This window comes from Atractosteus spatula, chromosome 12 (assembly GCF_055471065.1).
Source record: "Atractosteus spatula isolate fAtrSpa1 chromosome 12, fAtrSpa1.hap1, whole genome shotgun sequence".
NCBI classification, from domain to species: domain Eukaryota; kingdom Metazoa; phylum Chordata; class Actinopteri; order Semionotiformes; family Lepisosteidae; genus Atractosteus; species Atractosteus spatula.
The window spans coordinates 31,464,993-31,480,455 of NC_142717.1; the positions used below are offsets into that span (position 1 = coordinate 31,464,993).

Sequence of the window (15,463 nt, forward strand, 5' to 3'; positions counted from 1 at the left end):
AGGTTTATTCCATGCTGAAAAGAGAAGAAAGGAAACATTTTGGCAGTGGAGTCTTCTTTGGGTGTGGAAGAAGGCATAACCTTTTACTTGTTCCTTTGCAGCCTACGCATGCTGACACGGCCGACCTTAATGAACTACTTCAGTATTCTAGCCATTTGTGTAAAATGAACTGCATATCATTAACACAATTCGTTAGATCAAAACAAGTTTATTTCTTCGTAGGTTTTTACATTTTGTTTTTATCCAGCATAAGCATACTGTATTTACCGAAGCAGCCTAGTAGTCAGTCATAAAAATGGTGGTTATAGAACAATGTTTTGAATCCCCAGTTAACAGCACGGCTTACAGCAGAGAGTCTTAAACAAAAACAGACCAACTACAAGAAAGTAAGAATTAGGTTATAGAAGGCATTTTGTTTGGAAAATCATTTGCTTAAGGTTGAAACAGAAAATGAACTCCAGTTATTAAAGACCTGTTGTATCTTCCAATAAAGGAATATACACATTAGAAGTACAGCAATCCAAAACCTGTCACAACTAGCAGATACATGGAAAAAAAACAATTTTGCAGATATTCGAGTTAGAGCATAACTAGTTAACTAGTTAGAGCTCCACCTGTTGGAAACGTTCTAAATAACCTGCATTGCTCAACACCTTGACTGTCTTCACTTTTTGATTCAGTTGTCCTAAATATCTGATGTACCGAACAGACGTTAAACTGCGAGACGAGTACTTCAAACTGTAAACACAAAGCTTTAAATGCAGTAGCCTCCAAATTCATACTCTCGATGAACTGTAACAGAAAGCTCATTTAGCCAAGAAAGTGCAAGCTGACACAGGACTTTCTGCATGCATTAAACACGACAAAAATGTCTGAATCACTAAAAAAAAATAAATTACATATATTCTTTGATACACAATGTTAAAATATATTCATCCCCAACATGTTGCAAATACTCTAGAGTGGATCCTGTAATGTATTTATCTTCATCCAATGGTTTCACAAACTGTATAGATGAGGAAAGTCAGCGATTTGACTTACAGTCTAAGGCAGGAGTGTCCAAAGTCCAGTTCCAGCCACTGCTGCCTTATTGGGTCACTTTACATGTAATCCATCCCAGCTTAAAGGAGCCTCAAGCATTGAAGGTTTTCACCCAAGCATAGGCATCTAACTGAATATGAGCAGGATTACTTGACCAGTCCATTAGCTGAGCCCCTCGGAAGGTAGGGCCGGATTGGTCAGCTTGTAAGGGGACCTCTCTCTTCCAACCTGCATCAAACCTCCAGCATGGGGGTGTGCTGCCTGTGACATGTTAAAGAGGAGTGGTTCTAACAGAGGACGCTACTGCTACCCACACGTCCTCTTTCTCCCCATGTGCAGTCACAGGCACAACTGGCCAAAGCAAGTTTGGTATAACAAACTGGTAAACTAAATTTAAAAAAGGGAAAGATGGCAATTCAGTGAATAACTGAATTAAGTACTATAGCTGAATTAAGTACTTAAGAACAAAAAACAGAAGCATTTCTGTATTCGATAACTGTACTTTCAGCATCCCTTACCCAAGGGAAATAATTATAGATCTATTTATTAGACTGCTCAACCAGCAGTAGAACTAGCACAGAAAGTAATGTTGAAAAGAATATCATGCATTTTATGAAGAGTATAAATTAACCTCTTCGACCTTAGAGCTGCTTACAAATGACCTTTTCAATTGGATAACAGGTCACCGAGATGCATACATGGTTTGGATTTTCTGTTATCCCAGTTTCTAGTGGAACATTTATGTTTTGAAGTGAAGAACGCAGCTCACACAACACTGGAGGAGCTGGAGAGGACCTGCATGAAGAAGCTGCCGAGTATCTTACATTTAACAATCTTTTAAAAGACTAAAGGAGCAGTTCTTTTTTCTCTTTCATGCTGTCGAAGCCAAGGCAGTGTTCAGTGCACAACTATCAAGGGTATGAACAAAATTTCAAAATCATGCATTTAGATATATCTATCTAAGTATGCTTGGCAGAGGTCTTATTTGCACATACAATATTGAATGTCATCATGTCTTGTTATGATTGATGATTGGTATCAAATAATGTAAGAAACTTTTCATGCTAAATCAACCTCTTAAGTTCATCAAGAGTACAATAAAATTTGGATGCTAGTGCATACATTTGATACAACAAGAGAGAAATGAGAAAATGTCATGCAAAGTCTGGCAAAGCTACTGGTAGATCTACTACTAAGCAATTTAATGTTCACTGCTAGAACACCAAAGTAAATGTTTAATGTTTCCTCCTGCCTAACCTTGTCATAGTCGTTTCTGTGTAAAAAAATGCATTAACAGATCTGTATTTCACAGAACCCTTAACAGAATAAAGAATGAAGAAGAGCTAAGAATCACACCTTACACTGGAACAGATGAAAAACAGAATTTGGCAGAGCGCATTTACAGTATGTTTACAGTTTACATTTTCTGACAGGTGATAAGGTACTCAGGATAGGCCTGTGTGTCGTTGAAAATGACAAACAAGCTGGGTGAGTCCATTGTGTCCACCACACTGTGGTATCGGAGGGGCATCTCGGTGTTTTCTTTCAGCGGAGCAGTCTTCATTTCATGCCTGCCCTTGGTGTAGTCGCCCGTCAACACCTTCGCCACAAACACAAATTTGTGACCATCTGCGTTTGGGGGAGAGTACTGGTCCTGAACTGACAAGGCCGAGTCGACAGCAAAATAGACCCCTTGTCCGTACACAGTGGCTGTGAAAGGAAATGAAAGTAGAAAAAGTTACCAAAAAAACTCACAGAACCTTCAACAGAAGCAGTTAGTTTCTGATCCCAACCTCCAAAACAAACACAATACATATTAAAAGAAAGATGGAAGAACTGTCATTTTACTGTTAGATATGGTCACCCCAGTAATCAAAAGAAAAGTAAGAGGAGTAAGAGACTTGTACCGTTCTTTCCACAGAAGCTCCTGTTGAAGCCATGAATGCTGATCTCCTTCACACTGCTTTCATTTGTACCGTGGTACAGAGTCCTTTCAACTTCTGGATCAGCAGCACTTTGGAGCATGCTAGCCTTTTTTAGTTTGTACTGGTTGTACAGCAGGCGGTTCACGAGTTTCTCAACCTGTAGAAAGAACAGCATGAGACATTTTATAGCCTGAACCATTTATATCACAAACAGAGCCAGAGACCTCATCCCTGTAGTGTACTTGAAGATGAAATATGCAAATATGTGCATTCACTCTGTGAACACCCACACTTGCACACAGCCATTACTGTTATGAGTACAATTCCAAGCAGCTTATCTGTGTTGCAAGCGGAACAAAATAATAAAGCCATTAGTGCTTCCGTACTTTAGCATTATTTTTTTTTAATTGAGAAATCAAGAATGGTTCTGACAGGCTGGGACCCTGTCTCTACCCTGACCCTATAGGTGATGGCCATGTTTGTCCTGGGGATGACAAGATAATCATCCACAGGTTCACATATTTGCCTTCACTTTAGTCCCAGTGATGGGTCACTCAACACACACACACACACAACTGAAACCTAAACTAAAAATAAAAATGACAAAATCACAATTCCATACCTTTACAACCTTTATTTTGTTGTGGTATTCTCTAATGGTGTCGTAGAAGTCACTGACAACATCTTGGAATTCATCAGATTCCTCACAAACCACTGTTGCGTCAGGCAGGCTGGAGAGATTAGTCAGGTCCTCTTCTGTCAAGACAGCTCACAATTACATCTCTTAATGCAAAGGTGCACACATATCCAAAACGATTTTTTTTCCTACATGCAATAATAAATCCGGAGTTTTAATATAGACTGATGACCCACATCAGTAAAGAAAACACTCTATTCAAATTCCCTCAATTTACTATGAGTAGTAATGGAAACTATCAAAACTGAACACAAGAAGTGCATTGTAAAAATGATTCTGTATTAGAAAACCACTAAAATAATATCTTATGGAGCAGGCTTAAGTGACAGAGTTCTGTATTTTCTTTTATAAAACCATATACATTTCAAGGTGGATGTCATTGAGAATAGTCATCCTTAAATATTCTACAATTCCCAAATTTGTAAAAAAATGGAAAGTGATTCAATGCAATTCAAATTGTAGCTTTGAGAGAAAATGAAAATTTGAATTATTGGAACTTTCTTACTTTGCGTAACAGCTGTTGGAGCTGCAGACTGCACCACAAAACATACTCTACTGCAAAAGCTGCATGTTTCACTACAATTTTAACTTCTAAGCTGATGCTTCCTCTACTTGTTCAAGTTACAACTCAAGCCATATAATGTGACAACCAACATCGCAGCGAATTCGGAAAGGCTGTATTCTTTACCGTACCTGGCAGATCTGAATACAAGTCCACATCACTCAGTAACTTCCTTGCAATACATACTGATTTCCCAGTGACAATGTTGTACTCCTCCATCTTTCCAAAGTCAATGGTGTAAGGCTGGCTATCGAACAAAATATCAATCCTTTTCTCCTTCATTTTCCAGGCATGCTCTATAAAGACATTGGCGCTGGGCGGATAAGGTGTGGAATCTGACTTCCCATCGTGCCATTCCCACTGCACGCTCTGCAAAACATCGGAATCCGGCACTGAGGCCGAGATCTTCTTGATTAGCCTTTTCACGTCAGGGACCGCCTCGGAGACGTAGTCCTTAAAGCCTTGTATCGTGGCGGTGCTTCCCTGAATCTGGATGTCCACGGCGTGCTTTCTCTGGATGATGTCCACGTACTTCCTGTGCTGCTCCGACAAGTTCTTGAGACACCTGTGCTCCACTTTCTCCTCGCACTGCCTCAGCCCCACCTTCTTCCCCAGGGCGATGTCCACCCGGATGAGGTCGCAGCTGTAGCCCGCGAAGACTCGGATCTCGGCGGTGTGTGCCGCCTTGATGGCATCCTGAAGGGACATGTGAATGGCCTGCTCCAGCACCGGGTCTGCAGAGGGGGGTTCCCGCTTCACCATTTTCTTGGAAAGTTCCAGAACCTTCAGCAGCTCATCCTCCGCGTCCACGGCGTTGCTCTTGCTTTCCATGGAGTACTGGATGGCCAAGGAAAGCATGGCGTCCTCCTCGAGATCGCTGGGAGTCATGGCCGACTGCAGGGAGAGCTGAGTGGCGTAGGTCAGCTCGTCTTCCACCACCAGCCCCTCCTGGGCCTGTCCCTCAGGGGCCGGCCGCAGTTCGTCCCCCTCCAGGATGGCACTGCCGCCGTCCTCCTGTCCTTCGTTGTCAGACAAGCTGGACGTCGCCTCACGGTCAGTGTACAAATCTTCCACGGCCAGATCCATCCCTCTGCAGATCAAGCCAGGTGTGGGCACGGGCACGCCTGAGGTCTCGTCAATGACTGACACTAGCCTCTTGGCCTCTTCTAAAAGACCTGGATGCACACATGGAAATATTTAAACCGTAAAAGTTTCTCATAACTAAAAAATAAAAATTTGACTAGTGTGGGTGTAACAAATTAACCTCGAGGAGCTGAAACCCCACATGACTGGTCATTAAAAAAACAGGCCTGCACAGAAAACTTAGGTGTGCCAATTTCCTAGACTTCAGAAATTCACAATTATTTAAACCATCAGGGAAAGTGATGACAAACATTTGAATTTAGAAATAATGAATGGATTAAAATGAGTATGAACACTCCCTACAGGTTGTAATTTGTGACAGGCTTTGCCACCTGCAGACCTTCAGTTTTTTACCTACAGTAAAAGATGCAATTAAACCTGTTCATAGGGTTTTAATTACAAATAAAAAGCATTTAGTTTCAGAAAACTGAGGAACTTCAATTTCCCACACTTTCCCTCGAGAAACGCCAGCAGTGCTTCGTGCTTACCCCTGTCAGGCCTGTTCAGGTCATTGGCGTTCACATCAGTGCTCAGCGAAGTCTGGGCCAGGGGGAGGGCACTGATGTCGCCACCCTCAGACTGGAACCTCTGAAAGTTTGGCTGCGACTCAAATTTCTTTGCAACCTCAAATATATCCTGAGGAAAACAAAAGAACTCGTTCGTATCTGGTTTGTATCCAAATCTGGAAATCCACCAGAGAAAACAATGAAGAGAAAACCTCAAAGCACAAAGAAAGCATTTTAAAAAGCACATTTTGTGTTAAAATGTTAAAATGTGCATGTTCCGAGCTTCCCTCTTGCAAAGCGGAAAAGGGATTGGTCAGGACAAAGCCATTTAAGGTCTTGCAGGTTTGCTAGAACCTTTTTTTTCCTCACACTGCTTGTCTGACTTTTTTTTAAGCTATATATTATTTAACTTGTTGTTGTTACTGCTGCTGTTCTCTGTTTATGTTTTTGGTGATTCCTTTAATGTTTTTGTTTGGGAGTATACATACAAAAAAGCATTTCATTGCACTTGTGCATATGACAAATAAACTGAAGTCAACTGAACCCGACAGCTCAAGAAAGCTCCGTCACCTCCGAATCCAGCGGCTCCCAGTGAACTTTGTCCAGGCTGATGAAGACCTGGAATTTGGTCTGCATCTCTTCCAGGATCCGGGCCGCCTCCTCCTGCACAAGGAAGCGGGCCACTCCGGGGCGGTTCAGGACTATGGTCCGGGTGCAGACCGAAGACACCACACTGCGGAGGAGCTCGTCTGCAATCTGGCAGGCATTCGCGTTGCCGTGGAGCTGCAAGCACGTTCGAACCCACGTCAAATCACTCAGCATGTCAGGGAACAACATTTACTTTCAGCAAACCTAATGCTAACCTTGACTGTTAACAGATTCATAAACACAATCTGTCTTACAGTGTATATGATAATGATATATTTTGAATAGTTTACCATTTATATTATCTTAGAGTATAACCACTCTCTCTATCCCCCTATAGTTGTTCATAATTTCTTCAAAATAAAGAGCAGTATTTAGAAAATAAAATTTGAACCATAAATTACTGAGTCTCTCATTGAAATTCAGAGAACACGTCATGCTCAGCATATGAACATTTGAAGCTTATACTTCTGCTAAATATTAGACAACTACATTCTCCTTCACTTCACTACATTCTCCATACACTTGCAAATGATTTAATTTCTCAGAAAACAAGCCTTTTATTTTGGTTAAATTTCAATGTGAATCACACATTGCTGGCAAGTTATTTGGGATTTTTGCACTAGTTCATCACGGAGATCCAAAACGCATACCCTCAGTCCAGTGACATCCTCCTCTTCCAGGGGAAATATGGTCACCTGGTCCATGTCAGCCAGCAGTGTATGACAGTGAGTCTGGATGTACTTGAGCATGCCAGGCTCCATAGCGATCACAGTCTCCACCTGAACGGGAGTGCTGAGAAATGCAACGATCCTGCTTTCCTTCTCTTCTTCCATCCCCCTCAGAGTCGTGACTTCAATCTGGTCTCCCCTGCTGGACACCCTGGCACAGCAGCACCCCAGGGAAGGCAGGAAGCTGGTCCACTCCTTGGAGTACAGCATACACTCGTACTCTGGAGCTACGGGGATGGTGAAGCTGCAGATCAAAGACTTGATCACACTGCTGGCCTGTTTAACCATGTCCAGGGACGGGGACACGACTGCGACAACGCAGTCCGATACGGTGTACTTGGCTAATAACCCTTCCTGCTTCAGGTTCTGCTGCAGCTTCTCCTTCACTTCCACCTTGGAAAGCAATGTGGCCTTTTGTTCATCAAACGGTAAATGAGCCTGTGCAATACTGCTGAAGGACTCCAAGATCTGGTTTTTAAGCTGTTCAACTCCCAGCTGGCTGGGCCCAGTGATTTCAACTGCGTCATCAATTATCTGAATGTTAAAGTCACAGTGGCTGTTCTGAAGGTCCTGGAGGAGGTGGCTGTCCTGCAGCAGGCTGAGTTTCAGAGGGTCAGGCAGGGAGACGCAGCTGGAGCAGAGCTGAGGGCTGGGTGCACGTGCCTCCCCAGCCTGGTCAGCTGGCAGCACCTCTGGTGCTGATATGTCGCTGTGCGGGGTCTCCAGATCATCACTTTGCAAAACCCCAGGAGCAGTTGTACCTGCCGGCCCAAGGCTGCTCGTCTGTGGATTTTCTGAGCTGTTGGAGTGAAAAACAGCGTCGCCATTCAATTGCATTTTTCCATTCTCACAAACTGGGGACGATGGTTTTTCCTTAGGCTGCAGGAAGTCGAAATACGGCCGGATTGTCAGTTCGTTGCCGTCCAGCATGTGGGACCTCTGAATGACACGGTCCACGGCTGGGAGGAACAAAAGCAAAGCAGATATTGTGAATTATTTGCATTTCCAACTGACAACCCAACCAAAACGAGCCCATTTGCAAAGGCTATACTTATCGACATTCTTCAATATACTATACCAAGTAGGATAGTGCAAGTAGGGAGCTGCGTCAGCATGCGTAGGCTGCAAAGGAACAAGTAATAGGTTTATTCCATGCTGAAAAGAGAAGAAAAGACAACATTTCGGCTGTGGAGCCTTCTTCAGGTGTGAGCCTTCTTCTTCATGCCTGAAGAAGGCTCCACAGCCAAAACGATGTGTTTCTTTTCTTCTCTTTTCAGCATGGAATAAACCTTTACTTGTTCCCAAGTAGGATAGTACACAGTAGTTTTCCACTTAAAAGTTAAAAGCCATCAATTCATCCAAAAGCCACGTCAGGGGTGTGTCCTAATAAACAGATTCTATTGTAGCGGTCTAGTCTAAAGGTCCCTCTACGGAGAAGGTGGAGATGCAAAAAGAGGAGCAGGAGACAGGAATGCAGCTCACTAATTTCTTATCTCTAATAATACAGAGGAATGCTAGTCACTAGGGCAGAACAACAGGTAGTAAAAGCAGGGAAGGCTGCGGAGCCACAGCTCTATCAAGAGTTTGGCACGAGAATGAGCACAGGGGGAAGGGGGTCCCTGTTTATACAAGAGGGAAAAGAGGGAAAGTGAGTCCGCTGGAGTCGGTGGGCTAGGGGTCAAGTCCTCGGGCTTCTGGAGGCAACGCTACACTATTTAAAGCTGCTCATTTACTCAAAAAAGATTTTATAGGTAATGATGCCACACCACTATCTACATTTCAATCTGTTTTCAAAGACAGATTTCACCCCCTCGTTTAATATTCATATACCTTCGGTAACCACTTTGTCCAACACAGGGTCATGGTAAACAAATACCTCATTTAAATTAGTCAGTTAACCAATAAGCAATACAGCCTCACCTTCATAGTCCTCAAAGGAGACTTTAGCTATTCCTTCTGTTAACATGCTGACGTCCTTCACCTCTTCACCTCCTCCACGCTTATTCTCGAAGTACAGCGTGAGCATATCTTCACTGGTAGTGGGGCGCAGGTTCTCTACCAGAATCGAATCGGTCTGCTCGATCAGCTCAGCACTAAGCTGTGCACCATCCAGGAGCTTTCTGCTGACTTTCCCCCACAAACTGCTAAACTCTGAAAATAAAGATCAGGATATCATCAAAATTCTACGAAAATTCTTAGCACAAAGAGGATGGGAGCGGGAGGCAAAGGAGGCCTGCAAACCTGTTTCCGAGAGAGGCCGCTGAAACTGGATTAGAGCTACGTCCCTCTCAGGAGACGGATATATGGTGTAATCTTCACTGTCCACCCCCGTCACATTTTCCACATAGAGCTCCAGGACTTCCATGGGTGTCTGAGGATTAATCCCACGCAGCAGCAACTTCCCACGATCCTTTGGAGCTGGTTTTCGGACAGTAAGCGTAGCATTTTGCAGGTTGTGTGGCCCTCGGCTTAAAACCCTGGCAGCAACTGTCAAGACAATCGATAAAATCAAATTAAGAGCAAAAGAAATTCTGTTGAGTTAAAAATACACTTTTATGTTGCCGTGCAAAGAGATAACAAAACCTCTGTCTGCTCACACAAACCAGATGCTACATTGCTATAAGTGACCAGGATTTTCACAAGGTATTTATTCCTTACTTTTGGAATTCAAAACTATAAAAGACCTTCAGAATAATCTTAACTTTTCACACCCACCCCATCCATCAAGTCTTATGGAAAATCATTTATTCAACAGGATATTCAAAAGGGCCCAAATTTGTTTTTTAGGAATCCTTAAATTCACCATGACTGGATTTATTTAAATATCAATGAGGAATCTCTAGACCAGGGGTCTCACAGCCAACACCTGGGGGGCCCAGTGTCTTCTGGCTAATGTTATACCTGAACTCTCAGCTACACAGCTGGTCACATGGTCACATTACAGAATTCACAACATAATGCTTATGCGACTGACCTGTCTTTAAGGTGTTTTCTAATAGCTGTACCTTTATTGAACACCATATTTTGAATACTCAACTATAAAACATCTAAACCTCACCCCCACCTCACCCATAAAGTCTTATGCAAAACTGTTTATTCAACAGCAATAAGAACAAAAGAATGTTCAGATCAGAACATATAAATATAATTGTGGAGAAAATAACCATTCAATTCGCGGTAAATGTAACTCCCTGATAGTTATAACAATTACTCTCTTCACTGCCACCTAGACCTGCAAACACAAACCCGAGATATGACAAAATACATGAGCAGTATCTACTGCCTACTGAGATCAACACATGATGTCTTAGCAGTGACAAGATTAACACAGCCAACTACAAAACAGCCTTTTGACGGAGTTATTACACCTCTATGTCTTAGATCACAGCTTTCACTGCAGTCACCCTCACTCAAAAAGCATTCTGTACTGACACACAGATCTCCTGGAAAGAACTATTAATATTGTTCCAAATATTCAATGGATGAAAAAGATGCAGCTCTACTTTACACTAAATCAGAAGTGGAACTTACAGCCACAGACTCCCATCTTTGACCGAAGGACAAATAATAAAAGCGCAACTAACCCTTTCTAAAGAAAACCCCAAAATGTAACAGCTATAGTATTTATTGTTTCACCTGATGCATTTTAGATTATACTTTATGAACATGACAATGGAAAAACAAAATAAAGCTTTTCACCCTGCATCTTAGAAGGAACGTTTTTTTCTTAATGCTCATCCAATGGAGAAGCACTGCAAGACAGTACATGTACTTGCAACTGCAATACACACAAATACATACAGTATGTGTTTCTATATCCCACATAGGAGGGGCTCCTGCTGATTACGCCACATGCCCTGGTCTCGCTGGCACAGTCCTACCTTCAGCATCTTCGAATACAAGCACAGCGGCATCACCCTTCCTCCGAAGGGAGGCGAGCGGCCCTCCCCCGGACCGCCGCGCATTTTCAAAATACAGCCCCAGGATCTCATCCTCCACAGAGGCGGGTATTCCAGACACCTCCACCGTCCTTTCTTCCGCACCGCTATCAGTCATCCTGGGGAGGAGGAGGAGGAGGACGGCAGTCAGCGAGCGAGGTTAAAGCAGAAAAGAGAGCGCAGGGGTGCAGTGCAGACCCTTGCTTTAGGAGACCGTCCAAAAGCCAGCAGCCATATCACCCTGCAACTTATAACTGGCAGACTGCTAAAACTAAGCAAGTGTGAGCCTGGCCAGTACCTGGATGGGAGACCTCCTGGGAAAGCTAAGGTTGCTGCTGGAAGAGGTGTTAGTGGGGCCAGTAGGGGGCGCTCACCCTGCAGTCTGTGTGGGTTCTAATGCCCCCGTATAGTGACGGGGACACTCCACTGTAAAAAAGGTGCTGTCCTTCAGATGAGACATAATACTGAGGTCCTGACTCTCTGTGGCCATTAACAATCCAAGGGTGTTTCTTGACAAGAGTAGGAGTGTTAACACCAGTGTCCAGGCTAAATTTCCCCCTGGTCTTTTCCAGTCATGGCCTCCTGATTATCCCCATTTATGAATTGGCTTCATCAATGATTACTGTTCTCCTCCTCACTGATAGCTGCTATCAGCACTATGGCTGCCCTTGCATCATCCAAGTGGGGGCTGCACATTGGTGGTGGTGGAGGGGAGTCCCCATTACCTGTAACATGCTTTGAGTGGAGTGTCCAGAAAAGCGCTATATAAGTGTAACAATATTAATCATTATTAAAAGAGAAAAAGAAACGAGAACAAAAACAAAGTTGGATGAGGGGTCCTTCTCCTTCTAGCATAACTTGAGCATCAGAAGAAATGGTCATGTATGTATTTAGAAAAATAAAGCATACACATATTGATTTGGGATATTGATTTTTTGCTTTTGGAGTGTCTCTGACCTGTTAAATCCCACCCTTAAATCAAGTGCTTTAGAGAAAAGTTAGGACAAAACCTAAGTACCCTTCAGTCTTAAATTTCTTTCTGAATTCCTCAGCATTGCTAGTCTTTAGACAAGAATGGCCTAGAAGACTAACTGGAGCCGGAATGGGACTCTCCAGGATGAATGTTGAAGATCCTCTGATTTAGGGTGACTGGAAGACTGACTGGAAGGGGGCTGTCCAAGAGCTGCAAAGCACCTTTTCTGTTATCGCAATGGACAACTAGCACAACAGATGTCTATAGGTTTAGATATACGTGTAAATCACATACTGATTTATAAATGATACAAGTCTTCGTGACGGCAATGCCAAAGATCATTGCTGATAGAGAGTTGTAATGCCACTGTACTAAAATATTATTAAAAAGCAAAATCTGAAACAAATCTTAAAAACATGTTAGCACTAGCAGCCACCGTTATGCAATGGAAACCATGCTGTAGTAAAACAATGTTTCGTGGGGGGAAAAAAGCTTAAAAAAAAACTTTACAGAAGGGTTTCGACTACTGTAATTCTACTACAGAATTCGACTACTGTAAAAAAATACGGGCGTAAAATGCAGAAGGAGCATACGGGGAAAAGTATTACCTTTTACAAAAAAAAGCATTACCTTTTACAAAAAGGTAATACTTTCACCTTTTACAAAGGCTGACCGTTATTGATAAAACTGTTCCTAAGTATATGTTCCTTCACTTGGTAAGACGCAGGTGTTGAACATTTTTGAGAAGGTTAGCAATTCCGGTTGAAATCCCGTTGTCTTTTTCACAAAGAAACAACGGTTCATAATCACAGCATTTAAATACGGATCCCTTTTCTGTCAAACATTTTCTAATTGTTTACTACATCTATGCACCTGTACGGGACGAAATTAAGTTCACACCTCGCATTTGCTCGTTTAACTGCAAGACCATGGCGTTTTGGCACAGGAAGGCAAGGAAAGAGAAGGGTGTGAAGAAAGATCGGAGCGCTTATTCAGTGACAAGAATAACAATACTGAATCTGGCTTGAAATTATTATATTAATAGCAATTTAGCAGACCTTTTTCGATTGCAGGAAGTTTCTGTTTACAATGCAGCTGATACACACGGGCAGCAGAATAGAAAGCGAAAGTACATACTAATAAGCACAAGGAATCATGTTAATTTTAAAAGAACAACATACTGTACACCGATTTCATTGTGATAACATCAATAAATGACACTTTATACATTTTGGAAAAACTGTTTTCAGGCTGCTTGCGCTTACCTAAACTTGCGTCATGACAGTAGGACACGGAAATGTTCCTGCGCGCCTACTTCCTGGTGTGGGGCAGAGCCTCGCGCTGCGCCCGCGGCCGCCGGGTGTCAGTATGAGGTCAGCGGCGAGCTGCGGCCCTCTGACGTCGCAGTTTAATCGGTCTGGTGTCACAGGTCACTGCAAGGCGCCACACAAGAATCCCTGCGTCATTATCAGAAACTGAAAGCCTCTTTTTTGTTCAATATAGCAAGCTCCCCGCCTCCCACCCTACTTCAGCTTGTTGCACATGATGTACATTTCATAACTTTAACAGTGACATTACATAAATGTAAGTGACGGTGACACTCTATCCTTTGGGTTGGTACAAAATTTCTGTCTTGATTCACAAATTGTGAAATGAAGTGAAGCATGATTTAAGACACAGTTTTACACCAGATCTTTCTGGCATGGAGCTTCTGAGATTCTTTTCTGAGTCCAGTTTCAGGGGCTGGGGTTCTTGTCCAGTGCAGATGTCCTTTGCACACACCTATGTATTTATTTTTTATTTATTTATTTTTATTTATTTTGTTGTCTTTTGTTTTATAACTATTCTGATGTCTGTTTTTGCCTACTTGGGCTGGACTGCTGTAACACATCAATATCCCTACGGGATTAATAAAGTATTATCTATCTATGTCCAGAGTTTTTTTAAGGTGGATTTTTCAAAAAGTTTGAAAACACCCGATTGTCGAACAGCTGTCAATAATTATTCTGGAATCCATTCACCTCCATTCTTTTACATTAACCAGGTAATGGTAAAATGCAAAAGTTAAAATTTAATTTGTTAAGCATCTAATACTTTTTGAGTATTAATGTAGAACTTCATTTATAGACTAATTTACTTTAAACATAAGGAAAAGAAGCTTTGCCTGAGTCTTGAGAAGCGATTTATAAGACAGACGGTCAGGGACCTAAAGTACATCTTAATTCATATCTGTGTTGACACAAAACATCATATAACATTAACATTTATGGATTGAATAATGTTTCCTACTGAAAGTTCAAACAAAAGTCACACTGTAAACTTAATAGCATTGCACAGAGCAAAGTCATCTTTCTCCTTCTTCCAGACAGAATTCCTCTTGCTCCTTATGAGCCTCTGGCTCCTCTTTGTGAACAGTCTCCTTCAGCTCCAAGCACAAACTTGTGATTAGATTGACATCTAGAGTTTGAAATGGCCAGTCGAGAACATTTAGCACTCCGGTCACCACTGTTTTGTCAATCTGAATGCGTGCTTTGGCCAGTGCCATAACAGAATGTCGGTTTTCAACAAAGTGCGAGCTTCTTCACAAAGCAAGCCAGGCTGTGACCAGAATACACTGACACAGTTTCCATTATCTTAACAAGGACTTCGCTGCCCCAGAACGACTCCAAACACAATGTATGCCAGTGTGTGATGGAGATCTCCAGCTGCTGCCTCTGGATTTACAGAGTCTTGAACTCTTGTCTCTGTCTGTCTCAGCCTATGGTTGAAAGACACATTTGCATGCTGTACCTGGGAATGGTTACCTATATACCATTAGCTTTAAACTTCCTAATAATAGACACTGCAGTAAAAAGCAGTATAGTCAGCTTTTTGTGGCTTTTTTTTAAAGCCATCCCCCAATTTACAGAAATTAATGACCATTTGCCTGCAGTCTTAGGCGAGTTCTGTGTCTTAGGTGAATCTTAACCATATAACCATATAACCATATACTACTGAATGTTCTCCACCTTACCTCCTTTCACACTCTGGGGAAAAATGAACCCATCTGTGGTTTTTATATAGTTCCAGAGGTTTCTATAGCGCTTCCAAATTGCAGAAAGTTAATACAGATATATATTTTCCTTGGAGTTTACTCAAATAAATACCTAAAGGGGTGTATTGATGTGACCCCTTTTCGTCTGCGAGACATCAATAGAATTAATGCCAGAGTCGCGCATTTATTAAGGTAACAATACATTAATTTTATAAAGCATAAATTCTTATCACCAGTTAAAGTTCCTGTAACAGCATCTTTTTGGAAA

The 15,463-nt window shown here is 42.3% G+C and overlaps 1 protein-coding gene across 2 annotated transcripts; it reads right to left on the reverse strand.

Annotated features, from left to right (window-relative positions):
• Positions 1–192: 192 nt before the first annotated feature.
• parp10 (poly(ADP-ribose) polymerase family member 10) lies at positions 193–15,364 on the reverse strand. Of its 2 annotated transcripts, none has more exons than XM_088929668.1 (12): positions 15,175–15,364; positions 13,427–13,594; positions 11,132–11,307; positions 9,492–9,737; positions 9,171–9,401; positions 7,173–8,209; positions 6,445–6,657; positions 5,857–6,004; positions 4,357–5,400; positions 3,589–3,719; positions 2,949–3,123; positions 193–2,751 (listed from the first exon to the last, which is right to left on the reverse strand). In XM_088929668.1, the coding sequence occupies exons 3-12, from the start codon at positions 11,304–11,306 to the stop codon at positions 2,459–2,461; spliced, it is 3,693 nt and encodes a 1,230-aa protein (XP_088785794.1). In that variant the 5' UTR covers position 11,307; positions 13,427–13,594; positions 15,175–15,364; the 3' UTR covers positions 193–2,458. The 2 variants fall into 2 exon arrangements, with proteins under 2 accessions (XP_088785794.1, XP_088785793.1); XM_088929667.1 differs by having other exon boundaries at positions 3,589–3,722.
• Positions 15,365–15,463: the final 99 nt, after the last annotated feature.

Bases quoted from the DNA above. Each gene is read 5' to 3' on its own strand.
- parp10 (XM_088929667.1), bottom strand. From the start codon at position 11,306: ATGACTGATAGCGGTGCGGAAGAAAGGACGGTGGAGGTGTCTGGAATA. The intron at 9,402-9,491 runs GTTTGCAGGCCT...CTTTATTTTCAG, and splicing joins GCGGCCTCTCTCGGAAACAG to AGTTTAGCAGTTTGTGGGGG. The intron at 3,723-4,356 runs GTACGGTAAAGA...CTGTCTTGACAG, and splicing joins CTTGTATTCAGATCTGCCAG to AAGAGGACCTGACTAATCTC.